The sequence below is a fragment of the Bubalus kerabau genome, chromosome 23 (genome assembly GCF_029407905.1).
Source record: "Bubalus kerabau isolate K-KA32 ecotype Philippines breed swamp buffalo chromosome 23, PCC_UOA_SB_1v2, whole genome shotgun sequence".
Lineage (NCBI taxonomy): Eukaryota > Metazoa > Chordata > Mammalia > Artiodactyla > Bovidae > Bubalus > Bubalus kerabau.
Genome location: NC_073646.1, coordinates 1,927,544 through 1,954,068, shown reverse-complemented (window position 1 = coordinate 1,954,068; position 26,525 = coordinate 1,927,544). Strand labels below are relative to the sequence as shown.

Here is a 26,525-nt window from a genome sequence, read left to right as displayed (position 1 = left end):
CTCCTGCTCTCAGGGGGAAGGGATCGTGGGGGGAGAGGGTCTCTGCACTGGGGCTGCAGCTGAGGCCAGCAAGACATGGGGCAGGTCTGGGGTCAGAGCCTTCAGGCAGGGACACAGGTAGAGAGACCGCAGGCGGGGGTCAGTGCCCTCCGCAGCCCCAAGTGACTGCCCAGCTGGGAAGCTCTCTCACAGGGGCCCACGCCCCTGCTTCCACCCCTGCCGGGAGCTCTGGCCAAATCTTCGTCCAGGTCGGATCAGACTCCAGCCACGTGGTTCTGGCTGCCAAGGTGAGCTTGGCTTTTGCCCAGGAGAACTTTCTATCTGAGATCTGCCGGGGAGTGTGGTGAGGGTCGGGTGGGGAACTGGGGAGTGGTGAGGACCTACAGGGGGCAGGGGGGCTTCGTGGAGCCCTGTGGCCCTGGTGGTAGCATCACCCAGGTCTGCCCTTGCTAAGGCCACAGGCTGGCCACCCTCCCATGGAGGAGGGGCGTACCAATTCTGGCGGTGGAAATCCAACGTGTTTCTTAAATAAGTTAATATTTATTCTGCTCTGCTTTGCAACCCCCCTCCCCTCCCCTTGACTTGAGAAGCCGAGTTTTCCACATCGGATTATTGCAAACGTTTAACCTGAATTTATAAAAGAAAGTGAAACGATGGGGCCATCAGCTCAAAGTCTTGAACCAGGCCCCACGGGCAGTGGGGGTCTTATTGCACGGTCCCCACTCCCTGGCGACCGGTCATTTCCCAGGGACCAGAGTCAAGGTGCTCTCTGGAATCCTGAGGGGTTGGAACGGCGGGGAGTGGGTGTGGAAGGGAGATGAGATAGCGATGAGTGGTGGAGACATGGATGAGAACTCGAGACTGTGAATGACGGAAAGCGTGGCCACGGCGGCCTTTGGCAGGAAGCCGCCACCAGAGGGCGCGAGCGGCCCCAAGCGTGTTCCCTATAAAAAGAAGAGGACGTGAGGATGGGGCTCTGCCGGGCGGCCTCTGCCTTCCTCCTCCTGGTCCGTTTCTGGTCCTTGTCCCTGGGACTCCTGGGCGGGCCGCCAACACGGCCTGGGACCACCTCGGCACACTGGGAAACCCCAAACCTGAATCGACAGGACGGAGGCCTCCGGCTGTGGCCTCCGCTGCTCCACGTGCCCAGAACGGCATGGGCCTCCCCTTCCCTGTGCTGACATCCTTCTGGCTCCTCTGCCCTCGGGGGACCCGAGCCAGGATCCACACACAGCTCTGTCCTGGCCGCCACCCTGCTGGGTGCACCCCAACCCCCGTGCCAAAGCCTGTGGGCACTGCACCCAAGCTACACGGGCTCATCCACGGTGTCACCCGGGACTGGCACAGCCGGGGGGGATGCTCTCTTCGGTGGGCTCTCCGGGACGGTGAGGTGCACCCCCCGCCCCTCCTCTGGGGGGTCTCCTGAGGGCACTGGGGACTCCATCTCCCGGGGTTCTGGAGGGGCCGTGGTGCCTGAGGAGGAGGGTCTGGGTTCTGGGGCGGCCCCATGGCCCCCATCTGTGAACAGGTCCCCACTGGGGCTCCCCACGTCCAGCGGCTCAAAGGTGAAGTTCGGGACCGTCAGGTGTTCTGTGCGGCAGGGGCCCTGGCCCCGCCGCTCCCCCTTGGCAGCAGCGTCCAGCCCTGAGCCGTCTGTGGGCTCCAGGGGGTCTCTGTGGGGCACAGCCTCGCAGGACGGGGTTCGCCGCCGCAGGGTGGTGCTGCCGCCCTCTGCCGCAGGGGCCCTGGCTGCACCCTCGTCCTCCGCGGGGGGCTCTATGGAGATGCAGGGGGGGCTCATCTTCTTCTTCCTGCGGGCCCCCAGGGCCAGCTCGGCCTCCAGGACCCGGGGCTTCACCTCCCCGGCCTCTGGACGGCTGTCCCCAACTCCTGGCTCCCCCAAGGGCCGCCTCTGCTCATCCACCCGGCCCGGCTGGTCCAGGAAGCCCCGGGTGTCCACGCTGTAGAGCCTGTGCAGGTCTGGCTCGCCGCCCACGATCCCACAGGCAGTGGGCGAGGCCAAAGGGCTGCGGGCAGAGCTGGTGATGTGGCTGACCTCCTCGTCAGCCGGGTCTGGGGCTTCGGACTCCTCCCCGCCTGGGGCAGGAGGCCGGCTGGAGATGCAGTGCTGTCCAGAAGTGTGCTTGCGGGTGCGGATGCTGGAGGGCCGCGGGGACCGGGGTGGGGACCGCAAGGAGGGCCCCAGGGATGCCTGTCTCACGGGGGTCTTCCCGCCAGGCTCTCCCCAGAATGGGCTGCTGTCCCCAGTGCCATCGACATGCCCTTCCAGGGACTCCGTGTGGATGGCCTCCTGCAAAGGCAGGGCGTCAGGTGAGACCAGCCAGAGGGACCCCCTCCCCACTCCAGGCCAGGTGACCTTGTGACCCCCCAAGGCTATGGGCCAGGGTGAGATGAGGCTGCAAGATGCTGGTGTGGACGCACTTGCCCCGCAACTGGAGCAGAGGAGCCCTCACCAATTCTGGTCATGTGGGGAGGACTGGAGGCCAAGCTCCTGTGGGCAGAGCCTTCCCAGGGCCCTGGAAACCCTGAGGGGCACAGACGCCGGCTGCAGCTGCTGCTGGACTGCGGTACTAGATCAGCTTGTTTCCCCAAGCAGGGAGGGGGAAGGGAGGGGGACCAAAGGCTCAGGCAGGAGGGGATCTCTGGCTGCAGCCAGGCTCGCGGGCACGGTTTCTGGGGAGGGGGGGTTCTGGGGGGCTTAGGCTGCTGTTTTGGAGAAGACAATGGCACCCCACTCCAGTACTCCTGCCTGGAAAATCCCATGGAGCCTGGTGGGCTGCAGTCCATGGGGTCGCTAAAAGTCAGACATGACTGAGCGACTTCACTTTCGCTTTTCACTTTCATGCACTGGAGAAGAAAATGGCAACCCACTCCGGTGTTCTTGCCTGGAGAATCCCAGGGATGGGGGAGCCTGGTGGGCTGCCGTCTATGGGGTTGCACAGAGTTGGACACGACTGAAGTGACTTAGCAGCAGGCTGCTGTTTAAGGGGCCGTGGGTCCCCGTGGCCGGGTATGGTCATTACACACTCCAAGGGCCCAGCGCCCACGTCTCTCACGCTTCAAATGGGGAGGGAATCCCAGAGACCCCAGGGTTCGGCTGAGGACCCGAAAGCGCCTCCTACCTGTCTGCAGAGAAGCCGGCCGACACTAGGCGACCGGGCTGCACCCCGCAAGGGCAGGGCACGGAGGGTGTCACCGACCCTGGACGGGGAGGACACGGCGGACGGAACCTGGAGGGAGGCGCAGGACTCCACAGGCGGCGAGTGGGCAGCGGTGACCTGGCCTGCGGCAGGAAAACGCCAGAAATGTGTATCCACCCCCAGCGGGCCCCGCCCGACAACACACACCCCTCTGACCCCTGCCCCGACTGCCCTTCTGACCCCCGCCCGCCCTGCCCCACCGCCCCTCTGGCCCCGCCCCGGCCCCTCTGCCCCACCTGACTCCGCCCCCATCGCCCCCTGGCTCCGCCCCGACCCCTGCCCTCACCCATTCCCCCCTTTGGCTCCGCCCCGCCCCCCGCCCCCCCCCCCCCCCCGCGTCGGCCCCGCCCGCCCAGGGCCAGGCTGCCTCCGCCAGGGGCTGTACCCGCGGCCGCGCCCGCGTAGGTCTCCATCTCCACCTCCTGTAGTGGGTGGGGGTGAGCGGCTGCCGCAGGCGCCACGGGCCGGAACATGTAGCTGTCGTTGGGCAGGGATAGCATCCTGGACACCGACACCTTGCGCACTACCAGCACGTTGGGGGAGTCCGGCGAGGCGCCGGGGCTGTGAGGGGCAGCCGGCCTGGGACGGGCGGGGGACCCCTGCGCCATTTCCATCTCAAGCTCTGCGTCCAGCTCGGCGTCCTCGCGGGCCTCCTTGTTGCTCTCCTCCAGGTGCTTCATGAGCACGGCCACCACCACGTTGACAAGCACGAACTGGGCCACCAGCACGAAGGTGACGAAGTAGATGGGCGAGATGGCCGGCAGGTAGGTGAGGCAGTGCTTGTCCTCGCGGGCGCACTCGCGCAGCGTGTCCTGCGGGCAGAGGGCGGCGGGCAGGCTCCCACCTCCGCCTGCAGCCCCCCACTCTGGGGGCTCCCATGGCCCCGCCCACTGCGCCAGCCTGTACCTTCATGATCCCGTTCCAGTTGTCCCCGGTGGACACGCGGAACAGCGTGAGGAAGGCCATGCCGAAGTTAGAGAAGGTGGCGTGTCTGCTCAGGCCCTCGCAGGGGTTGTCCTCACTGCATTCTGCCGGGAGCGACCGGGTCAGCCCGCCCCACAGGGCCAGGGCACACACAGGCCTGCCCTCGCCCGGGAGAAAGCCATGCTCCTCGGGGTGCAGGCTGGTGGCCCAGCAAGTCCCCTGCTCTGCGGAATGACCGGGAGGCCCTGGCACTGGAGAGCCCCAGATGCTGGGTCAGGCCTGGGAGTCGCCAGGTCCAGGGTTGGGGCACCAACTTCGGGGTCTGGGCAGACCCTCAAAGGTGACAGCCATCTCAACCCCCTCCCACACAGGCCCACTGGTGGCTCCTAGAACCCATTAAGCGTTCGTTCAGTGACACCCAGTGGGAGGGGGCACCCATAGGACCTGGGCCGCCACGAAAGGTCCCCACAGGCCCCTACCCAGACTAGACAGAGCCGCACGTGCGGGAGGTCTGAGGAGACCCTGGGTGATAGGAAGGGCTGGCTGCAGCACGACCCTGGGGCCGGTAGACTTGGGGCCACACCTGTGTGTGTGTGTGCATGCACTCACACTTATGTGCGGCTCTGTCGGCCTGGCCTGGGTGTTAACACATGTGCGGGTCTGCACAGCGCGTCTACATGCGCCACGTCCACAGTTACCTCACGGTGAAGGGCCGCGGGGCAGGGGCCAGGCTGGAGGCCGGGCCAGCAGCCCGAATGCATGCGCATGCGTGAAGCTGCGCCTCCTGGGGGAGTCTGGGGGGTGGGACACCGCGTTGCCGCACTCACCTAGCCTCCCGAACAGCTCCACTCCCAGGGCAGCATAGATAAAAAACAGGAGCATGAAAAGCAGGCCGAGGTTCCCTACCTACACGGGAGAGAAGCGGAGCGAGGTCAGGGGGCTCAGCCCGCCCCGTCCCCCACCCTCGACCTGCTTGGCAATTCCCAGGTCTGCTTGAGCCCTGTTCTTGCTCCAGGCCTCCTGGCCTCGAGGCTCCTGTGGCCCCAGGGCTGCCTGGTGCCCAGGGCCCCTCCTTGGCTCTCACTCCCGCCCTGCACTCCAGGGGGCTGCATCCAGTTCCTCTGCTCCTGAGACCTCCCAGCAGCTTGGGTGGACTCCAGCCTCAGGGTCCCCACAGGGAGGTGAAGGCGGAAGCCCTGCAGGCTGCCAGGTCTGGCCCAACCCCTGCCCGCGGCCCTTCCATGAACTTGCCGCCCTTCCTCCACACCTTCCTGACTCTGATGTGGCTGGTCCCTCTCTTCACCAGCCCCCAGAGACACTGGGGGTGGCCGGGGCCTGGGCTTCCCTCCCACCACCCCATCCAGCTGCTCCCAGACAGGGGGTGGCTACACAGGAGCACTAAGGGCGTAACTCGGGGCTGAGGAAGGCTGCTGGGGACCAGTGGAGGCCAGCTGAAGATGCAGGGTGTGGACGGCTGGGGAGGCAGCCAGATGGATAGATATATGCTGGGCCGGTGGACAGTGGCCAGGAGGGCTGGATGATGGACAGCTAGGCATCTGGTAGATGGGGGACAGACAACTGTCTGAATGGACGGACAGAAGCCTGGGTGGCTGGATGGCTTGTTAAGAGGGCTGGAGTCACGGTCAGATGGACACATGGATGCCCGGGTGGACTGGCTCAGGGGCTGAATACTACACAGATGGGGCAATGAGACTTTCAACTCAAGAAGCCATACAGGGTCAGGGTTGGGGCTGTGGACACAGGATGTGAGGACAGGGCCTAAGCTGGCTTCAGGAGAGACAGGCCTCTGGCCAACACCCGAGCCCCGGGTGTGGGCCTCCAAACTCGACAAGCCCGCTGCAGCCACGGGCTCTGCCCTCTGCCCAAAGCCCACTGAGCGCAGAACTGCACCAGGCGGTGGGCCCTGGTGTTCCCCAGAGAGACTAGAGTGAGGCCGGAAAGCAGGCGGGCCGCCCCCTCACAGCACAGCTCAGCAGCCCATTACTCCCTGTAGGTGGCAGGGAGGGGCTTGAATAATTGCGTTTGTCTAGAGACTAGAAAGACCACGTGAACGAATGATGCCTGACCAGTGAGTGAGGCCCTCCTGCAGTCTTGTCCTCTTGGGGGCGTCTGTGATGCCCACCCTGGGAGCAGGGGAGCCAGACCCAGGCCAGGCCCCAGAGCGGCCGACGTACCTGGGGCAGCGCCTGGACCACCGTGTCCAGCAGGGCCCGCATGCCCGTGGCCATCTTGAGCAGCTTCAGGACTAGGACGGGGAGCCGAGCATTAGTGGGGGGTGGGGCTGGTCTGACCCGGACTACGAATCCCCCCACCCCCCGGTCCCCAGGCGGTCCACTGGGGCAGGTGAGGCAGGAGGTGGGGGGCGGGCCCTCCAACAGCGCGAGGCTCAGGTGGGCGGTGGCCTACCGCGGGCGATGCGGAGGACACGCATGATTCGGATGATGGTGGGGTTGATGGGCAGCGCTGCGTTCATCTCGATCTCCTCCAACGTGATGCCCATAATGGACAGCAGAACGATGGCCAGGTCCAGCTGGTTCCACCTGGGTGGGTGGGCAGGCATGGCTCAGTGCCAGCCAGTGCCTCCCCCCAGCACCCCGGCCCTTCAGAGCACCTGCAGGCCTCTACGTTCCCTTCCCTGTCCCCTGGGAACGTCCTGGTATCGCCAGGGGCAGCCCTGCTCAGCACCGTTGCCTCTGCAGGCTCCGGCCACGGCACCCACCTGCCGTGCCCCACACACCTGTCCTTGAAGAACCTCCGGAACCCAAAGGCCACCAGCTTCAGCACGGCCTCAACGACAAAGACGATGGTGAACACGTAATTGCAGTACTTGAGGGCCTCGTCCAGAGCCTGGGGGCAAGCACCAGGCTCCTGAACATCAGGCCCCCTGCAGCGCTGCCCGCCCTGCCCCACCTCTCTGCTCTGCTGACCGACCGGGGCACCCCAGGCCCGCCCACGGACAGGCCTCAGCTATTACTGGATGGAGGTCTGTGCTGGCTTAGGGAGGCCTGCCTGGCCTGACCCTCACAGGATTCTCAGGTCGACCCTCAGTTGGGGGAACCTGCTGCTGGGAACCCAGACTCCCAGCCCTGGCTGGACCAGTCCCACCCACAGCCCAGGGCAGAAGCCAGCCCGCCAGACGGGCTCAGCTTCAGCTACAGAATCAGAGACTCTCAGCTGTTCTGGGAGGAGGGGGCGTCCCGTCTTTGATGAAATAATGGAGATGGGATCTGAGAGCATCACCCTCTCAGTCTGACCTTTCTGGACTTGGGGACATCCCCTAGCCAGCATTTTTGCATGGAACCTCTCACGGGGTCAAGGATGCCCTTGGGACAGGTGGCCGAGGGAGTGTCCACTGGCTTTAAAGGAAGGAGGGCCCTTTGTTCAAGCCACACCTCCATGTATCCCACAAGCCCCGACGAGGGCTCAGGCAAGGTTGCAGACGTGGGGCCTCCAGCTCTCAGGGTAGTACCACCCAGCTGGCAACAGACCCCACCCTCGGTGACCGACACCCACCCACCCCCGTCCCCAGTGTTCAGGCCTGGAGGCAGGAGGGCCCGTGTGTCAAGGCAGCAAGCCCTACCTTGGGCTGGTTGTAGTGCTCCATGGACATGGTGATGACGTTGACGCCAATGATGAAGGTGATGAAGAGGTCCAGGTAGTGGCTGGTGCACAGAGTGTGGATGGAGCGGCGGGTGGGCGAGTAGTCCGCATAGTAGGGCCGTCGCTGGGCCTCTGCAGGGAGAGCACAGTGGTGAGCGGGCAGGTGGGGTGGCATGAGAGGGCTGCCTCCCAGGTGCTGGGGAGTCAGGGGGCTGGGGGAGGGGCCAGGCTTGCACATGGGCCTCAGGGCAGGTCACCCACTGACCTCCTCCTCCAAGAGGGCCTCAGCCTCAGAGCAGATCCCTGGAGTGGGCAGAGAAGCTGAGACTCCACCTGGGCCCTGCCCTGGAGCCCTGTCTGGAACCCCCACCCTGCCAGAAGGTCTCAAGCCAGGGCCTGTATCGTCTACTCTCCTGGACTGGCATCAGGGTTCAGAGATACCTCAGCGATGAAGGGAGTGGCAAATGGGAGCTTTTTAGGGGGGCAGGGACAGTCCCAAGGCAGGGCAGGGCAGGGTGTCCCACCACACCCCCATCTCCCCAGCTGGGCATGTGCTGCATTCTGGCCACCAAGCCCAGAGTCCCTCCACTCCCTGTCCTCCAGGAGGCCTGTGGCCATGTGCCTGCTGTCTGGGGTCTGCTTGCCCTCTGGTCCATCTGAGGTTGGGGGCCATGACCTGGGGGATGGGAGGGGGTACATCTCCCAGCAGCTCTGTCTGCACTAAACGCTCTGCCTGCAGTAACTCCCTAGGGCACACCAGTGCCTGCTAGGTGAGGGCACAGCTGCCCCCACTGCACAGGGGGCCCTCCTTGGCCTCAGAACCTGTGGGCAGGGACCAGGGACAGCGGGGGCCGATGGGAACCAACCCTCCCTGGGGCCCACATGCTCCTCGGTCTGGCATGCGGTCACTAGAGAGCTCAGTGCAGCAGCCAAGGGGGCCAGAGGCCAGTGAGGCCCGGCCAGCACTGAGGACATGGGGTAGCGACCAGCTGGCAGGCGTCCCAGCACAGCAGGCAGGCGTGCAAGCCGGGCAGAGGCACACACGGGCTCAGAGGCAGCAGCTTGAACACCAGGCAGGCCAGCCAGCAATCCCTCCTCCTCCCACTAGCACCTGGCGCCCTACAGCCATCCCGTGCTGACCCTGCGGTGGACCCCAGGGGGCCTGGCACCTTCCTGCAATGTCCACCCTTCCCTGTGGCAGGGGCAGAGGAGCAGAGATCAGGCCAGTTCACAGGCCCATGCAGTGGCTGGCAGAAGCGGGGCTGAGGCATGCAGGGTGGGGGCAGGTACCTGGGTTGGGGAAAGTGCCTGGAAAGACAAGGAGATGGTCTGAGCTGGCCGGTGGGCGGGGCCAGGACCCCTCCTGGAAGAAGCCCACTCTGCTCCCCAGCTTGGGCAGGGGTGTCCTAAGACCCTCACTCTGTCTTGAATGGCTCTGCTTGCTCCCCCCACCGAGGCGTGAGAACACATAAGCGGGGTGAGCCTGCCCCTGCAGTGGTGGGCGTGGGGGCTGGGGTCTCATCCCTGTGCCTCCTGGGAAGGGCCCCCTGCCGCCTCCGCAGCCATTCTTTTCTGAGAACATAAAGGGCGAGCGTGCAGAGCCATCTGGAGAGGCCAGGGCCAAGAGGAGTGGGGCCAGGCGGGGGGCTCCGGGGCCAGGGAGCTGAGCCACTGTCCAGATGCAGTCCTCACAGCCCTGGGCCGGGGGCGAGGCGGACCTGGTTTCAGGTGGCAGCAGCCAGGTCTCGGAGCTGCCCCTGGCTGGCCTCCCAGTCCCCAGCCACCCTCCTATAGGCGAAAGGGGGGCTCAGGTGGATGGGGGTGGGGGGAGCTGGGCGACGCGCAGGTAGCCACCGGCCACTGCCACCCGGAGGGCCTTACTCCTGCGCTTCCTCTCCAGGCGACGCTGCCGCTTTTCCTCGCGCCGCCGCGCCTCCTCGGCCTCCTGGTGCTGCCGGCACTTGTGGAAGTTCTCCACCACGACACCCACGAACATGTTGAGCACGAAGAAGCTGACGATGAGCAGGAAGGAGATGAAGTAGAGCAGCATCCAGGGGTTGTGGTTGGGCACGGGCTGCGGCACAGGAGAGCGCGTGGGTGCCGGTCCGCGCACGGGCACTGACCCCGCCCACACGCGCTGAGCCCCGCCCACACGCGCCGAGCCCCGCCTATGGGCGCTGACCCCCGATGTGGACCTCTGCGGACGTCCCCAGAGGCCAAACGCAGCCTCGTCTCTGGGGACGTTGCGCTCTCTGAGATAAGCGGAGACCAAGGGAGAAGGCCCGCGCAAAGGGGCAGGGCTGCCCGCCGCACCTGCTGGTCCACGCCCACGGCGTCCAGCCCGTCGTACATGATATTCACCCAGCCGTCCTTGGACGAGAGCACGAACAGCGACATCAGCGCCTGCGAGGCCAGAGCAAGGCGGGCACCTCTGGGCGTGGCCTCCTGCCGGGCGCGCCCTGCAGGGCCACACGCGCAGCCGCGGCTCGCTCACCGCGAACCCTCCTAACTTGCCGGCTGAGACCCTGCGGTTCCCGCCCTCCAGATCAGGGTTGAGCTGGGTGAGTCTCCCGCCAGCCCCGCCCGCCCCGCCCCAGCCCCGCCCACCTGGCCCAGGTTGTCGAAGTTGTACTTGCGTCGCACCCAGCGGTAGTGCGCGGCCCTGCACTCGGCCTTAGTGGAAATGTTCCTGGTGTCGGTGCCCTCGCAGTAGTAAAACTTCCCCTTGAAGAGCTGACCGGGAGGGGCGGTCACTCAGAGGGCCAGGCCCTGCCCTGCCATTCCCCGCCCCCTCACGGGCCCCGCCCTCCCCCTGCCTGCTTGGGCCGCGGCCCTCCCAGGCGACTCCGCCCACCGTCTCTCAGGCAGGCAGGCCACGCACCTGCACCCCGAGGATGCCGAAGATGATGAAGAAGGCGCAGCAGATGAGGACGATGTTCCCGATGGGCCTGAGGGACGATATCAGAGTCTCCACCACCAGCTTGAGTCCCGGCGCACGGCTGATGACCCTGGAAGAGGGCCAGAAGGAACGTGTTGCTGGGCGCGCCCAAGGGAGCTGCCATCAGGAGGAGCGCCCAGCACTGCAAACACCTCGCCGCCAGGCGGCCCGGGCCCCTCTCCCTCCCGGATCCCGCCGGGATCCCGCCCCACGCGTGGGCCCGCCCTCCTGCATCCCTCCCCTCCTTTGGCCCCGCCCCACGGCCCAGTCCACCTCAGCGGCCGCAGGGTCCGCAGCAGGCGCAGCACACGCAGGATGCCCAGGATCTTGGCGCCGCCAGCCGAGGCCATGGCCACGATGATGTCCACCAGGGACACCAGGACCAGCACCCCATCCAGTATGTTCCAGCTGCTCTGCAGGTAGGCATGCTCGCCCGAGATGAGGCCCAGGGCCACCACCTGGTGAGTACAGACGATGGGCTCGTGGACCTATGCCCTGTATATGTGGCCGCGGCCGCAAGGCCAGATGGACAGACCCCTGGGTCCCCCAGGACACGGTGTACCTTCACCATCATCTCCGCCACGAAGATCGCTGTGAAGATGTAGTTGGAGACGCTGAGGAAGACCCGCTCCTGCAGGAGACAGGAAGATGGGAGGGGCCGGCAGTGGCCGTGGGACCCACCCCTCCCGGCGAGGAGAGAGCCTCACAGTGCTGCCAGGGTCGATGTCGGGCCTCTCCAGGGCGATGGTGATGCAGTTGAGGAAGATGAAGACGAGGACGACGTGATCGAACATCTTGTGAGCAATGATCTTTTGGCAGGAGATGCGGAACCTGGGAGCCGGGAGTGGGGTTTTGAGGACAGTCCTGGCCAAGCCCTGGCTTCTGTCCACAGAGCTCACCATCTGGTAGGGACGAAGGGGGCCCCCAGGGCGGGGTCAGCTTTCCCAGGTGCGCCCCTCACCTGTTCTGCGGGGAGAAGAGGTACAGGGCCCAGGGCTCGCGGCTCCGGCAGCACTCCGGCTTGTGCGGCTCCAGCACCTTCTGCAGCCGTGAGCAGCAGCTCTGGGGAGGAGGGGGGCGGTGTTCAGGGCCCCTCCCAGCCTGACCAACCCCAGCCCCTCCCACCTTCAGGCTCAGCCCTACCCATCCACCCAGGCACGGGGCCAGGGAGCTACACTGGGGTCCGGGGGACCAGTGAGTGGCCACCCTCAGATCCCCACCCAGGTGGACCCCAGCAGTCCTGGGCAGCGGGGTGCCCAGCTGAGAAGGCACTTCCCCTCCCCCCACGGACGTCTCACTGGCTGACCAACTCCAACCCAGAACCAGCCCTCAGCCGGAGGTGGGGCTGACCCTGGGGCGAATCCCACTCCAGAGCTCCCTGTGGATGTGCTCTGGCCCAGCCTGTCCTGCTTCCCAGCCCCTCCCGCCCCCAGGGCCTCCCATGAACGCTGCCCCCACGACTGTGGGGAGGCAAGGGGCCAGCGTGAGGCCCACCCCCACTCACGTCCTCCACATCGTCATCAAACTCGGCCGGATCCTCCTTGTGGCTGTCGATGCGCAGGAAGAACTCGCTCGGCAGGGCCAGCACCTGCCCGTTGCAGTCGTGGACCTTGGTGGGCAGCAGGGTGGCCGGCCGTGGGGGCCGCAGGTCCAGCGTGCTACGGTGGTCCAGGGACTCGGTGCGCCGCAGCGGCGTGGCACGCGCACCCGGCGAGGCCCCCGCCCCGGGCCGGCCATCCTCGGCCTCCTCGTCAGTGCTGCCGCTGCCCCTGCCCTCACCGGACAGCAGCGACTCGCGCTCCCCACACTGGCTCCTGCGCTTGAGGCTGGGTGCACGGCCCAGGCTGTTCCAGCTGGAGCGCCGGCTGCTCCAGGCACTGTTGGGCCCCCAGGGGGCGCAGGGCGAGCTGCGGAGGCTGGACTGTGGGGTGAGGGCAGGAATGAGCAGGTCACACCCCTCCCAAGTCACCCCCAACACGCTGGCCTCAGGGCACCTGGCTCACGGGCCTTTCCCTGGTGAAAGGGATCTCCACTGACACCCGTGGGTGACATTCGTACATGGATCATCTCCTTTAATGGGCTTCCCTGGTGGCTCGGATGGTAAAGAATCTGCTTGCAATGCAGCAGACCTGGGTTCGATCCCTGGGTTGGGAAGATCCCCCAGAGAAGGAAATGGCTACCCACTCCAGTATTCTTGCCTGAAGAATCCCATGGATAGAGGAGCCTGGCGGGCTACAGTCCATGGGGCCACAAAGAGTCGGACACGACTGAGCAACTAACATGCATGTGTAAACTAAACAGGGCCTCTGCTCTAGGGAGCTGCTAGGGGCACTGAGCCTTTGGCGAGACGCCTGTGGCACACACCGGGTCAACGGTGAGCTGGAGACACCGCCGGCAGCTGTCAGAGCCCTGAGGGGCCTCGCAGGCCAGCCTGAGGACCAGAGGGTGGGCGAAGCTCATCAACGGGCCGGGGACCAGCTACAGACCAGGCATCCTCAGATGCGGCCCAGCAGCTGACCTGGATCTCTGGGGAGGGACCGCTCATCAGCTTCTGGCTGGCAGGCTCTGGGCTTCCAAGGAGAAGCCACGCGCCGCCTCAGGAGAGAAACTCAGCTGTGCTCCGGGACTTCACCTTTGCTGTGCCCATGCTCTCTGCCCTTCGCCGTTTTCACCTCCTGGGTCAGCAGGAGCTGAGCTGGAATCTGGCCCAACAGCTCCATCCTCCTCCTGGGGGCTCTAGCAGCTTAGCTGTGATGTGCTTGGCCACAGCTGTTCTGTGACTGACCCTCGATGTCCCCTCCCCCTCTTGATGGTTCACCTGGACTTTCCTCCAGGTTCACCCCCCACCCCACCCCAAGTTAGCTTGTCCTGCTCCACCCACCCCTTCTGGCCCTTCTGAGACGCACAGAGCCGGCTCCAGCTGCGTCTGTCTGGGGTGGTGCTTCCTGGGTTTGTCTGGAAAGACCGTGGGCCCCAGCTCCGCAGGGCGCTGCTGGTCGTGACGCACGGAAGCCTCCGCCCGGCTTCCGTCACATGTGTCATGTGCTCAGCTTTTACACCTTTTTGCCATCCTTCTCTGTTTTCCCTTCTTGTACATTCTGTGTTCTGCCAGCTTTTATCTTACATTGCGCAAATTGGAAGATAAACTTCTGGCCTGCTATTCTACTTGCTTATTCATACACCTCCCATCAGAACAGCGGTTTCTAGTTCCATTTATAGAAAACAAAGTGCTCGGGCCTGACGGATTTCTGGGGTATGAGTGGGGAGGGCACATTTGGGACCCTCACTCATCTCTGGGAAAGGTCTAAGGAGCTGTGTTGGGGGGTTGAGCCTGAAGGTGCCCTGAGGCCAAGGCAGGGTCCCCTACCAGAGATTTCTGGTCTCCTAGCTGAGGGTCCATGGAGCTGCTGCTGCCACGGCGTGAGTCCAGGGGGCCAGGGGCCGCGTCCAGGTGTGGGGAGCTCTTGGGGGTGGGCATGGGCGTGGCCGCCGTGCGCATGATAAGGGGAGGGGGCAGGCTGCCCCGGCCCTCCAGGTGCCCGTTGGGTGTCACTGCCAGCGAGTACATCTTCATCTCTAGGGGAGGGGGGAGAGGGGAGGCCACTCGAGCCTGCAGGGCTCCCAGGAAGGAGCGCCTGTCCGCCTAGGATCCCCCTCCAGAGTCCCAGCTGTGCCCAGACCCTAGAGGCAGTGTCCCCTCCGCCCCATCCCTGCCCCCCATCCACACACGCACCTGTAGCCCTGAGGTCTCGGAACTTGTCCAAGTCCTCCTCCAAGTGGGTGGATGTCTTGTCTTCATCTGTGTCGGACCTGGTGGCATCGCCCTGTGCCCGACGAGCACACAGCAAACGTGAAGCTCCCCGTGGGGGGGGGGGCGACCCCCAATGGAAAGGTCAGGCCCACAAGGGGTGGGCGTAGACAGAAGAGCCCAGCAGGGCGAGGACGAGGTCTGCCCCACACTCCTGGTTCCCACCGCCTCCCCTGGAAGCCCCTCACCTCCTCTGGAACCCCTCACTCCCCTGGAAGCCCTCTCACCTCCCCTGGAAGCCCCCTCACTTCCCCTGGAAGCTCCCCCTCACCTCGGCCTGGAAACCCTCCACCAGGATGGCCACCAGCAGGTTGAAGAGCACATAGTTGCCAAAGGTCATGAGGGCCACGAAGTACAGGGCGGCCCAGGAGGATGTGGAGGCCATGCCGTTGTACAGGACGACGTTCCAGTCCTCCTGGGTGAGGATCTGGGGGAGGAGCGGCGGGCAGAGTGGGCCCAACGTGTGGGCCGAGGGGGCACCAGGACAGGGTCCTGGCTGGGGGAATACCGCCAGGTCTCAGGACCAGAAGGACGAGTGAGACCAGGCCCACCATCCCAACGTCCTGGCCACCATTCTTCACCCCCAGTGGCCTCGGAGGGGCCTCAGTCAGCTCCGAGCAGGGCTATGGCCCTCCAGGGACCACCCATGCACAGCAGGGGAACGGCCTGCCCAGCTGTACCTGGAACACGGTGACGATGGCCCACAGTAGGGAATCAAAGTTCTTCCGGTCAGGGATTGTGTCTCCGGTATCTGTTTTCAGACTGAATTTGCAGCCGAAGAGATGCATGCCAAGGATGCTAGGGGGGTGGACAGGCAGGGGTACAGTGAGTGACTGGTGCGGAGGGCCAGGTATGGGGCTGGGGACCAAGCCTGGTCACCCCACGCCCACCATCCACTCTACACCTCCCTGAACTCTGGCTTCCTTGTGGGCAGGGCTGCCCAGGGTCCATGGCCAAACTGTTTCCATTCTGTAGGTGATAAGACCAAAGCCAAGAACGCGGGAAACACTGGAGGCCACTCTGGCTTCAGGCAGCAGCCAGGACTGGGTGTCTGTCTCACCCGGCCTATGTGGGCCGCTCTCCACCCCAGCCCCCTCCCCGAGGCCTGGGATCAGTGACAGCAGCAGGGGTCCAGGAGCCCCAGGTTGCCTGCCTGCCCCGCCCTCCTCCGCCCCTTTCACCCTTGGCTCTTGAGCACAGTTCCAAGTCGCCCACTGCGTGCTGGCGCCTGGCAGCAAAACCCACAGTAACTGAATTTGTCTTCCTCTTTGAAGCTCAGGGCACCCAAGGCCCCGAAGCCAGGGCCGGCGCGGTGGGCGGGCCCGGCTGGGAGCAGGGCCTCCCGTCCAGCGCCCGTGCGGGCTCCTTGCCACAGGCCTTCCCCTTGCAGCCACCCGGGACAGGGCGCGGCGCACACACCTGAAGATGAAGATGAAAAGCATGAGCAGCATGCAGAAGGTGGCCACGTTGTCCATGGTCTTCATGAGCACCACCAGCTGGCGCCGCAGCGCGGGCATGAAGCGCACCAGCTTGAGCACCCGCAGCAGCCGGAAGGTGCGCAGCACCGATAGCCCGCCGTCCGCCTGCCCGATGATCTCCCACACGCTGGGGGTCGGGGGTTGGGGTGGGCAGGGTTAGGATGGCCTACTCCCGCCCTGACTCTGGGACACCCTCTTCCCAGAGGCAGGAACGACAGCCTGGAGCCACCGTGGCCTCTGCTCAACCCCAACTGGGAGCAGGTTCAGCTGCATCAAAGCACCGGAGGGGCTGAGGGGTGGTGGTGTCTCTGAAGACTCGACTGAGCGCCTTTCCAATGTGCCTGGCTTGTCTGCTCTCCTTAGGCTGGGGGCCCCCTTGACTCCCAAGGGCCCTGCTTTGTCCCGGGGGAGGGAATTTCCCCAGATCCCCCTGGTCCTTTCTGTGCTGATTTTGCTGCAGCAAGCTGGCCTTTCTTGCAGGGGCTGAGACCTCAGTGGAGGCCAGCTGCAAGGCTGAACAGCCACTGAGCGCCTGCTCTGTTCCCGCAGGGAACAGCTCCACTAGCTTCTAGAAACTCCTGCCTGAGCTGCAGCTGACCTCGCCGTGTGCACCCGACTCTGCCTTTGAGGAGGGGTGAGGGTCCCGCCCCAGGAGACCCCACCTCTGCACCCTGACAGCACGGCCTTTCCCAGTGGCAGGGGCTCTGCCATCTGCGGGGGCTGTGGTGGACATGGGAGCCTCCCCAGGCCCCAAGGGAGGAGGGGACCTACCTGATGACCACGATGATGCCGTCAAAGATGTTGTAGGGGTTCCGGATGTAGCCCAGTGGGCCGCAGGCCAGCAGCTTCAACAGCATCTCCAGAGCAAACACGCTTGTGAACACAATGTTGCTGATCTCCAGGGCGTTGGTCAGCTCATCGGGCTGCGGGCGGCAGAGTGGTCATCAGGGCCCACCCCCAGCCCCCACTGCCTGTCATGGCAGGGTGGGGCACCACCCCACTGAGCTGGGAGCAGGTAAGGCTGCATCAAGGGGCTGTGGCAACATCTCAGGAGGAGCCCCATCAGCTGCTGTCCAGAGGAGGAAACAGGGACCGCAGGGGTGTCCCCTCCAGCTGCACCCCAGCCTGCCTGGCCCTCCCATCCTGACTGTCCCTGGCTCCCCCAGGCCCCACCTGACCTTCCTAGCAGCATGTCTGAGAAACAGGGTTCCGGACACTTCCCAGACCCCAACAGCACAGGCCTTGGGAACAGAGCCTAGAGCATCTGTTCCAGGGTGGGCGTGTGGGTGCCCGGGAGCAGGCAGTACAGTGGTTCCCCCAGCAGCTGCCCTGGCCCTGGTGGCCCCGCACACCCTTCCTTGTCAGCAGAAGGCCCCAGAGGCCCTTTTCTTACTGGGGATATGCTGGTCTAGGTGCCTACGTGTGCAAGTGCACACCTGTGCCAGTGTAAATGCTGGTGTGTGTGTGCCAGTGTGTGGTCTGCTTGTGTGCACGTGAGTCTGCATGTACCCGCATGTGTTGTGTGCATGCATGGCCACCCACGTGTGTGTCTGTGCACAAGCCCACATCTGCACAGATAACCTTTGTGTACGTGCGTGTGTGCATGTGTGTGCGTGCAGAGGCTCCTCCTGGCCAGGGATCCCCAAGCCTGCTGTTGCTCCTGCCCTGGATTTCACCCTCACAGACGGCACCTCTCAGCCGCCAGCTGGAGGCTAACATCACTTGCATTTTCCCTGAAATTGCTAAAGGATGAAAGACCAGAGCTTAAGGGACTTAAAAAGCCCAGAAGGCAGAAAAGGAGGAAGGCAGTTTGGTCATTAAGAGTGAACTGGCCTCGGTCCCCAGGGAGGATGACCTCTCCTTGCCGGCCCAGCCGCTGCTCCTTGGGGAAGCCCTAGTCCAGGGCAGGGGCCGCGTGCCAGCACCATGTGCCACCGCCACGTTCCCCTCTGGGGCCGCCCAGGGCATCCCAGCCTGAAGGCCCAGCTCATACGGGGGGCTCTGTCCATGAAAGCTGGGCTCTGGGGGTCCCACCTTGAAAAGCACCAAATGGCCTGGCAAGTGCCCTCGGCTCCCTGCTGCCTCTGGGTCTGCGATCTCAATGCCCCAGACCAGACAGAGGACCTCCGGATGGAGCCACAGTATCTCTGTCTCCACTCAGCAGAGGCCCACCAATGAGCAGCAGGAGCATCCGCTGAGTGAACGGTAAAAACTCCCTCACAGCCGACCTTCAGCCCCACTGCCACGCCTATTCCCCAACCCCAGAGAGCCCTCTGTGGAGCCCATGAGAGGCTAAAGCCTGCAGGAGACACAGGCAGGCGGGACATGCCCCAGAGCCACTCTGAGGGCTGTCTGTGTGGGCGCTCACCTGCTCGTGGTACTCGACACCCATGCTCAGCGTGTTGGTGAGGATGGCCACCATGATGCCCCGGTTGAAGTACTTGCTGTCCACGATGCGGCGCAGCTTGCCGCTGAAGGAGGCCCAGACGCGGCCCAGCCCACCCTGCTCGCCTGCCGCTGCCCGCCGCGGCCCCCTCCGCCGTGTGCCGCCTGCGCCTGGTGCCTCTGCCACAGGGGGCGACTGCATGGGGTCGCGGTGGTCCCCGTGCCGCACGTCCTGCGTGAACTCGTAGACCCCATTGCTGTCTGAGTCTCCACTGTCTGAGTCGCTGAACTCCAGCTCGGGGTCCTCCAGGGCACTGGTGCAGTACGGGCAGCTGCTCAGCTCACAGGTCAGCGTGCCCGCCTGGGGGCTGGGCAGGGGGCAGGGCACACTCAGGCCTGACAGGCGGCTGGGGGCCTGGCCCAGTCCTGCGGGGAGAAGGACGCGGGCAGCCTCAGGTTGCTCAGCCGGTGCCCAGGAAGCAGGCGCTCACGGAGGCTGCTGTGGGGTGAATGGTGTCCATGTGCACGCCTGCACACACCTGGGCACACTCATATACACTTGGGCACACAGCTGAGCACATTGTACACACCTGAGCATACCACACGTGCCTGCATACACCTGAGCACGGGTGCACATCTGGGCACTCTCGTACACACCTGGGCACACAGCTGAACACATGCACAGGAACAGACACACACACTTGCATACTCATACGCCCTGCAGAGCTGCTCTCTGTTCACTCAGGGATGAAGAGAGGCAGAGGCTCATCCCCGCAGGAGCCACACCACCCACAGAAATATGACGTGAGCCACTTTCCAGTAAATGGATGCTATGACCGTGAATGTTCTGGCTCATGATGCCCTGAGCCATTGTCACTCCACGCTGCCTCCCCGGCTGAGTCTCTGGGGCCCAGGTGACTCTGCACCCACAGAGGCTTAGACTCGCCACAGCCAGGAGCCCCGCAGGGCCATGCTCCCCCAGGGCGCAGTGCAGAGCTGCAGGCACGTGTGCGGTGACGCCTGGGGCACCACGTGAGCACACAGGGCGGCCCCGGCACACACACCTCTCCCTGCCCCAGGTGCCCCTGCCAGTGCAGGCCACCTGGGAGGCCTCAGCCTGGTGTGACCCCAGGGTCCTGCATGAGCCAGGTGGGTTAGGCCAGGGGCCCAGGTGGGAGGACCGGGTGTACCGAGGGGCACCCTGGCTCCTCTGCTCGGCCTCTGGGAGCTCTGCGACCTTGGCTTCCCCTCCCCCCGGCCTCAGCCACAGTCTCCCCACCAAAAGTGCAGACCAAGGGCTCCTCCTGAGAAACAACCGGCCGTCCTGCTTGGGGCCGGACATGGGCCATGGGACATGGCCCCGGGGCTTCTTTTTTGCTTGCCAGCTTCAGAATTCTCATTTCCCGGTGGCAAACACTCGCACCCCACTGAGCCATCAGCTGCTCAACAATACAGGATGGATGGAGGTGGGGGGGCACCTCCTCCCATCTGAGGCCCCCAGGCCCCCTTTCTCTCCCTTGTCCAGGACTCCAAAGAAGGCTGGGCTCATAAGGGTGGGCACATAAGTGGGGATGTCCCAGGAGCCCTGTGCCCCACCCCCCACTGCTCCCCACAGGGGCAGGTCCTTACCATGCTCCCCAACCAGGTGCTGGATCTTCTCGCAGGGATCCGGGCTGCTCAGCCTCAGGGGGCTGTGCCCCCCGGCTCCCGGGGGGCCACCAGGCCGCTTCCCCTTGGGCCCGAGGCCGCTTTTGCCACTGCCCGCAGCTGAGGGCAGGATGGTGGGGTAGTTCATGGCTCCCAGCCCGGCGGCCAGCTTGAGCCCAGCAGCAGCAGTGGCTGCGGCGTGCGCCACGCGCGCCCTCTCCTGCGGCCCCTCCACGTGGCAGTCAGCGTGGTACACACTGTGCACTGACTCGGCGTCAGGGGGCCCGCGCCCGGGCGAGGCTGGCGCTCCGGCCCGCACCAGCCTGGTGTCGCCGGCTCCTGGCTCGGGGCCTGGCCGGCGGGGGCTGCCGTGGCTGAAGTGGTAGTGGTGGTGGTGATGGTGGTGGTGGTGGTACACGAGGTGGTGGATGGAGGCGGTGCGCCCGCCTGCCCGCCGCGGCCGCCGGCCTGAGCCCTGGCCATGCACGGCGCCACCGGGGTCCACCTTCTTGCGCCAGCGACTCTGCCAGCGGGCGTAGAGGCGGAGGCCACGGCGCTTTAGCTTGCGGCACACGTGGCCCACGTACCGGAGGAGCTCCTCATAGCAGCTGCCCGGCTCAGAGAAGCTGGCTAGCGTGCTGTCATTGGACAGGTAACGGGCCCGCTGCTCCCGCATCAGCTGGTTCTCCCGCTGCTTCGTCTCTGAGAACTGCGTGGCGATGACCACCAGGCACAGGTTGATCATGAAGAAGGAGCCCACCTGTGGTGGGCAGGCAGCCGTGAGCTTGCTGGCCATGTGCTCCCGGGAGGTGAGGAAGTGGGGAGCAATGGGATCCATCTCGGGTGGGGCAGGAGGCCAGGACAACAGCTGTGGTTTCTACACCACAATCCAGCCTCTGATGAGAAATACACTGAGCCCTACTGTGGGCTTCCCGATCTAGGGGCCGGCGGGGCGCCCTGGGACAGGCGGGATCCCTGCTGATTCGATACTAAGCCCCAGCATCTGGAATGGGTGGTGGGCAGTGGCTGCTCCTTGATTATTTGTGGACAGTTGGAGGACATGTGGGGAGACTCCTTCCTGTCATTCGTGTGGTTCATTCCCTCCTCCTGAAGATATATTCTTCAACTGGATCCTCATGCCTGGGTCAGGCCTCCCCCAGCCCCCAAGGCTGCACTGTCCTCTGTGGCAGGGTCAGCAGATGACACTCTCCTGTGCTTGGGTTTATGGTCTGAGATGGCACCCCACTCCAGTACTCTTGCCTGGAAAATCCCATGGACAGAGGAGCCTGGTAGGCTGCAGTCCATAGGGTCTCGACCAGTCGGACACGACTGAGCGACTTCACTTTCACTTTTCACTTTCACGCACTGGAGAAGAAAATGGCAACCCACTCCAGTGTTCTTGCCTGGAGAATCCCAGGGACGGGGGAGCCTGGTGGGCTGCCGTCTATGGGGCCGCACAGAGTCGGACACGACTGAAGTGACTTAGCAGCAGCAACAAAGGGCGGGTTCCTGGCTCAACTCACCTCTGGTCTATGCAGACCCTGCCTCAGACCCCAGGGCCACTGAGAGAACCAACTGAGTGCCACCTTTGGGGATCACACTCCCTGTGGAGGGCCAGGATGGCACAGGACCTCCATGGATCCTGGGGGCAGGGCCACAGCCAGTAACAGAGGAGTTCAGGATCTGAGACAGGTCTTTCACAATGCAGGAACATCCCCCCACCCTTTGCAGCGGATGTCCCACCACATCCCCACACTCACGATGATAAGCAAGATGAAGTAGATGAAGTTGTAGAAGGAGTGGGCATCCATGACGTAGTACATGATGTCCACCCAGCCCTCCAGCGTGATCACCTGAGGGGGGTGGGCAGGAGGCTGGACACATGGACGGCCCTGAGAAGGCAGTGGGCCCTCCTCGCCTGTCCTGGGGAGGGTGGCATGGCTGGCGGGGCAGGAAAGCCCTGCCTGGCACTAGCCCCCCAGCCCTACACGCTGGGCGCGGGGTACCGGGGAGACTCGGAGCCCACCTGGAAGATGGCGATCCAGGCGTAGCCGATGTTGTCGAAGCTGATGGCCCCGTTGTGCGGGTTGGAGTCGCCCGAGCGGCACACGTTGTAGTACTGGTTCCAGTTGATGCAGGTGTGGTGACCCGTGCCACCTGCGCCCTCGGCCTGCGGCTGCCCGTAGGCCTCCCAGCCCAGCGTGCACTCCACGCGCAGCTCGCGGCGGCTGGGGATGTGCGAGCACTTCTGCATGCCGTTGTCCCGGCGGGAGGAGCAGATGAATGGGTTTTCCTCGCCCTCCTCCGGCTGGTAGTACGGCCGCAGGAAACTGAGGTTGCTGTTCCTGGAGTAGAGACGGCGAGACAGACACACACAGAGGTATACACACACACAAAACAAAAGGTTAAGAGGCAGACCTAAGTCCGCTAGCGCTAGTGCCGCTCTCGGAAGGTCAGGTCTTGTCTGGGGGAACCGGGCTTGGAGGGCAGGAACCTGGAGGGCGGAGCCTGTTGGGGAGTGGAGCCTCCAGGGGCGGGGTCTGGAGGGAGGGGCCTGTTGGCGGGGGAGCCTCCGGGGCGGGCCTGGAGGGAGCGGCCTGTTGGAGTGGAGCCTCTGGGGCGGCGCCTGGAATGAGGAGCCTGTTGGGGTGGAGCCTCCGGGGCGGGGCCTGGAGGGAAGAGCCTGTTGGGGTAGAGCCTCCGGGGCGGGGCCGGGAGGGAGGGGCCTGTTGGGGTGGTGCCTCCAGAGGTAGGCCCAGGAAGAGCAGGTTAGGGGCAGGGCCTGCGCACCTGGCGAAGGTGCTGTCCAGGAAGCAGCGGTTGCGCAGCAGGCCGGCCCAAAGCTGGACGCCCACGATGCCGAAGATGAAGAAGACAAAGAAGCAGAGCAGGAGAACGTTGCCGAGCATGGGCAGTGTGTCCAGCAGCAGCGTGACCAGGATCCGCATGCCTGCAGGCATCACGCAGCCGGTCAGCGTAGCGGAGCCCTCCTGGGCATCCCTGAGGCCCCAGCCCCTCCTGAGCTCTCTGCCATTCACAGGTGGGCATCAGTACCTCTGCCGGGGACACGACCCAGGCCCAGGCCCCTGCACATTCTGTTAGACCCCACGGAGGGCAGTAAATAAGGCCACCGACTGGAAAGGCTCAGGGTAGGTGGTCCTTGCTCCTCAGGAATGCCAGCCCGGACCACACTGTATCCAGGCGGGCCCCTAGCGTGACAGTTCAGGAGTCCCACAGCCCAAAGCTCATCATGGGAGAAGCAGCCTGGGGGAGCCCCAGCAGCTCAGACTCTGGGCTGCCTCCTGCATGCAGAAGCCACGGGTCTTGAAGCAGGTACTGTGTTTGGGGACCAGTGTTTCTTCCCACTCTTTATGTGAATCATGTGAAGCAGAGCCCTGGAGAGGAGGTAGGGGCTGTGTGCACCCCAGGGCAGGAGGCAGTTTTTTGTTTTTTACAGATTTTTTTCTTTTTAATGTGGACCATTTTTAAGGTCTTTATTGCTTTGTTACAATACTGCATCTGTGTTATGTTTTGGACTTTTGGTCACGAGGCATGTGGCATCTTAGCCCGCAGACCTGGGCTTGAACTCACACGCCCTGCATTGGAAGGTGAAGTCCCAACCACTGGACCACCAGGGAAGTCCCAGGAGGCAGCTTTTGAGAGAGCGTTTGGAAGCTCTCGTTCCTGGGTGCGATGGAGTGTGTGAACACAGATTAATCCAGGGAGTGGGTCAGCCAGCCCCACCAGCCCTTCGCTTGGTCCTGGCTCTGCCCTGCTCCCAGACCTCAGCAAGGACATGTCTCACTTCCAGAAACAAGCAAGGGCCAGGCTAAGGGTGCAGGCAGAGCCTGGGGCAGATGCCAAGGTGCCCTGGAGAGCGCCCAGGGGCTGCTGGGTGACAGAGGGGCCCCTGGGGCTACAGGAGTAGTGACAGCTGGGGGGGGGGGGGGGCACTGCAGTTTCAGAAATGGCTGAGAGAAAAATTCACCAGGACAAAGTCTGAGAGCACCAGCGTTGCCACACCGCAACTGGCCCCAAGGCCACAGATGATCCAGGGTTCAGAGTGGACCCCCGGCAGCCAGAGTGAGACGCAGACTGGAACATGCCCACTGGGGGCTCACAGTGAGGGGAACATGGTCCAGTGTAGGGGAGGCACCCTGTTTGGGACCAGGGCCTGACCCCACAGGGAGACTAGGCTGAAGGCAGCATTTGGCCTGAAAAGTGATCTGTACTGTGAAAGGGGTTGTCACTTCAGGCGCTGAAAGGGGACCCAGGTGAACGATGCCAGTGTGTGGTGGTGCTGGGCCCAGAGCCAAGAACCACCTCACCTCACAGCCGTCCTTGAGGGGTATCATATTCACAGTGGGTAAACCAAGGCTCAGAGAGGCACAGTTACTTGCCCAAGGTCACACAGCATCTGAACCCTGTCTGATTCCCAAGGGTAGAGCCAAGTGGCAGCTAGATAGAAGGCCTAGGAGTCCCACAGCATAACCCTTCACCCTCCTGCTCTTTGGTGGAGCTGACAGCTTCAGGGGGAGACAGTGACCCATCCTGGGGGGGATACTTCTTGGAGGAGCTGCAGGACAAGCCCTGATCCCCTGGGCCACGGTGCTGAAGCCACCAGGACCCAGGATAGGCAGCCAAAAAGGCTGTGCACACCAAGGTGGTACACGAGACCCACCTGTATGTGTGCGTACACACACTTGACAGTCATGTGGGGAATGCCCCCCACTATACCCTCAGGAAAACTAACAGCTGAATTCAGTCAGAACACTGGAAACTCTGAAGACACGGAGATCCCCACACAGACCCATGTGGGCATGACCAAGGTCAGCACAGACCACCTTCCAAACAAGCTTTCAAACCTACACCGTCCAAACCCACACGACTGCCCAGAAGCTTCTCCATGCTTCCCTGAGCACCAGGCCCCTTGGCAGGGCTCAGATAGGAAGATTGCTGGGGCGGGCCAAACAAGGAAGCCACCACATCCTGCATGGCTCCAGGACATGATCCCAAATGTTGTGTGGATGATGAGTCTGAGGTTCCGAATGGCCCGACACTCAGCAGCCCTGGGGGACATGGGGCCGCCATTCAGCCTGACTGCCCATCACACCCCGGCTTGGTACAGGGTTGCTCGTCCCCACCCGCCCCCCGCCACCCCGAAAAGCAGTGGCAAATCCTCAGCTGCCATGTAAGTGGCAGGAGGCCTGCACCACGGTCTGGGCTGGGACCCCAGTACCCAGCAGCCAGACAGGCGGTACGGTCTCTGGGTCTTGTGCCCAGTGGGGCCTCAGGAGCTCTCAGCACGGCTGTCTGGCCATGCTTACCCCAGGCCCAGGTGGGGGTCACTTACTGGGCACACGGTTAATGGCACGAAGGGGCCGCAGCACGCGCACGGTTCGGATGGCCGAGAGGCTCACGTTGTGTCCGTCCAAGGAGTACTCCATCATACTAGGGGCAGAGCAGGGGCATGCTCAGCGGGGACAGGTGCTGGGAGGGAAGATCAGAGCCAGGCCAGCGGGCACCCGGCTCTCTCCAGGGTACCCTGGCGGCTGAGGCCAGGAGGTGAGCACTTGCTGGAGACATGATCCCCATGCCGTTTGCCCAGCCCAGCTGCCCGGAGGCAGGGAAAGCATAGCCTCCGCTCAGCACTGGAGGACCCTGGCCGCTCACAGGCCACCCCGGACACCCTGTGTCTGTCCCACAGTCCCAGGTGCTGGCACAGGGAGCCCCAGATAGGTCCCGCTCCTGGCATCCCACCCCCAGCCACTCCCCGGGCCCCGTCCCGCCTGAGTGCACCTCCCCATCTCTCATCCTGGGGGCCCCCGGGGCCGCTCCCAGGCGGGCCTGACCAGGCACTGGGGTTGCTCCAGGCTGGCCCTCGGGGGAGGGGCCGTACCCCGCCATGACGATGAAGAAGTCCAGCCTGTTCCACGTGTCACCCAGGTAGCACTTCTGCCCAAACAGCCCCAGGGCGATCATCTTGATGACCATCTCCACCGCGAAGAAGGCGAAGATGAAGTCGTCAAAGGCCTGCAGGAGGGGGGCCTGAGAGTGGGGCCTGCGCCCCTCACACGGCCCGGGCCGCCGGTGACCGGCCCCGCCCCCGCCCGCCCTCCCTCCAGGCTCCGCCCACACCCAACTCTGACCTCTGACCCCACCCAGGCCCCGCCCCTTCCCACACCCAGGCCCCGCCCCTCCGGCCCCGCCCACCTCCAGGATGCCACAGCGCTCCGAGCGGCACTCGACGTCCTCGCAGGGCCGGAACATGCCCAGGGTCACGCAGTTGAGCATGATGACCAGCATGCTGACGTGCTCGAACCACGTGGGGCAGGTGCCGAGTTAAGGGTCCGTGTGGCAGTTAAGGAGCCCCAGGTCGCTCCCTCAGCAACCCCCCAGACGCCACAGGGGTCTCAAAATCTCCCCATTCCGTGCCCGGCCCATCAGCTGGGCAGTGAGGAACAGATCCCAATACCGGCCTCTGGACACCGCTACCAACCTCT

General features: G+C 64.4%; 1 protein-coding gene across 3 annotated transcripts; it reads right to left on the bottom strand.

The window, feature by feature from the left end:
* Window positions 1-530: 530 nt before the first annotated feature.
* Window positions 531-26,525, bottom strand: CACNA1H (calcium voltage-gated channel subunit alpha1 H). 3 transcript variants are annotated; one of them, XM_055561642.1, is made up of 33 exons: window positions 26,236-26,525; window positions 25,922-26,016; window positions 25,376-25,473; window positions 22,813-22,972; window positions 22,049-22,367; window positions 21,783-21,875; window positions 20,005-20,782; window positions 18,359-18,801; window positions 16,762-16,913; window positions 15,932-16,117; window positions 15,193-15,310; window positions 14,784-14,939; window positions 14,438-14,528; window positions 14,072-14,280; window positions 12,209-12,625; window positions 11,666-11,766; window positions 11,412-11,535; window positions 11,267-11,335; window positions 10,978-11,162; window positions 10,648-10,774; window positions 10,374-10,499; window positions 10,080-10,169; window positions 9,648-9,840; window positions 9,057-9,074; window positions 7,747-7,898; window positions 6,904-7,013; window positions 6,573-6,706; window positions 6,341-6,411; window positions 4,973-5,051; window positions 4,128-4,249; window positions 3,607-4,033; window positions 3,144-3,304; window positions 531-2,311 (listed from the first exon to the last, which is right to left on the bottom strand). In XM_055561642.1, the coding sequence occupies exons 1-33, from the start codon at window positions 26,326-26,328 to the stop codon at window positions 1,307-1,309; spliced, it is 6,702 nt and encodes a 2,233-aa protein (XP_055417617.1). In that variant the 5' UTR covers window positions 26,329-26,525; the 3' UTR covers window positions 531-1,306. The 3 variants fall into 3 exon arrangements, with proteins under 3 accessions (XP_055417617.1, XP_055417615.1, XP_055417616.1); XM_055561640.1 differs by having other exon boundaries at window positions 25,922-26,055; window positions 26,236-26,524; XM_055561641.1 differs by lacking the exon at window positions 9,057-9,074 and having other exon boundaries at window positions 25,922-26,055; window positions 26,236-26,523.

Excerpts from the sequence above, each read along its gene's own strand:
- CACNA1H (XM_055561640.1), bottom strand. The coding sequence starts at position 26,328 with ATGCTGGTCATCATGCTCAACTGCGTGACCCTGGGCATGTTCCGGCCC. Across the intron at positions 15,311-15,931 it reads CTTTTCATCTTCATCTTCAG|CATCCTTGGCATGCATCTCT; the intron begins GTGTGTGCGCCG and ends CCACCCCCCTAG. Across the intron at positions 12,626-14,071 it reads TAGGAGACCAGAAATCTCTG|TCCAGCCTCCGCAGCTCGCC; the intron begins GTAGGGGACCCT and ends CTCACCCCACAG.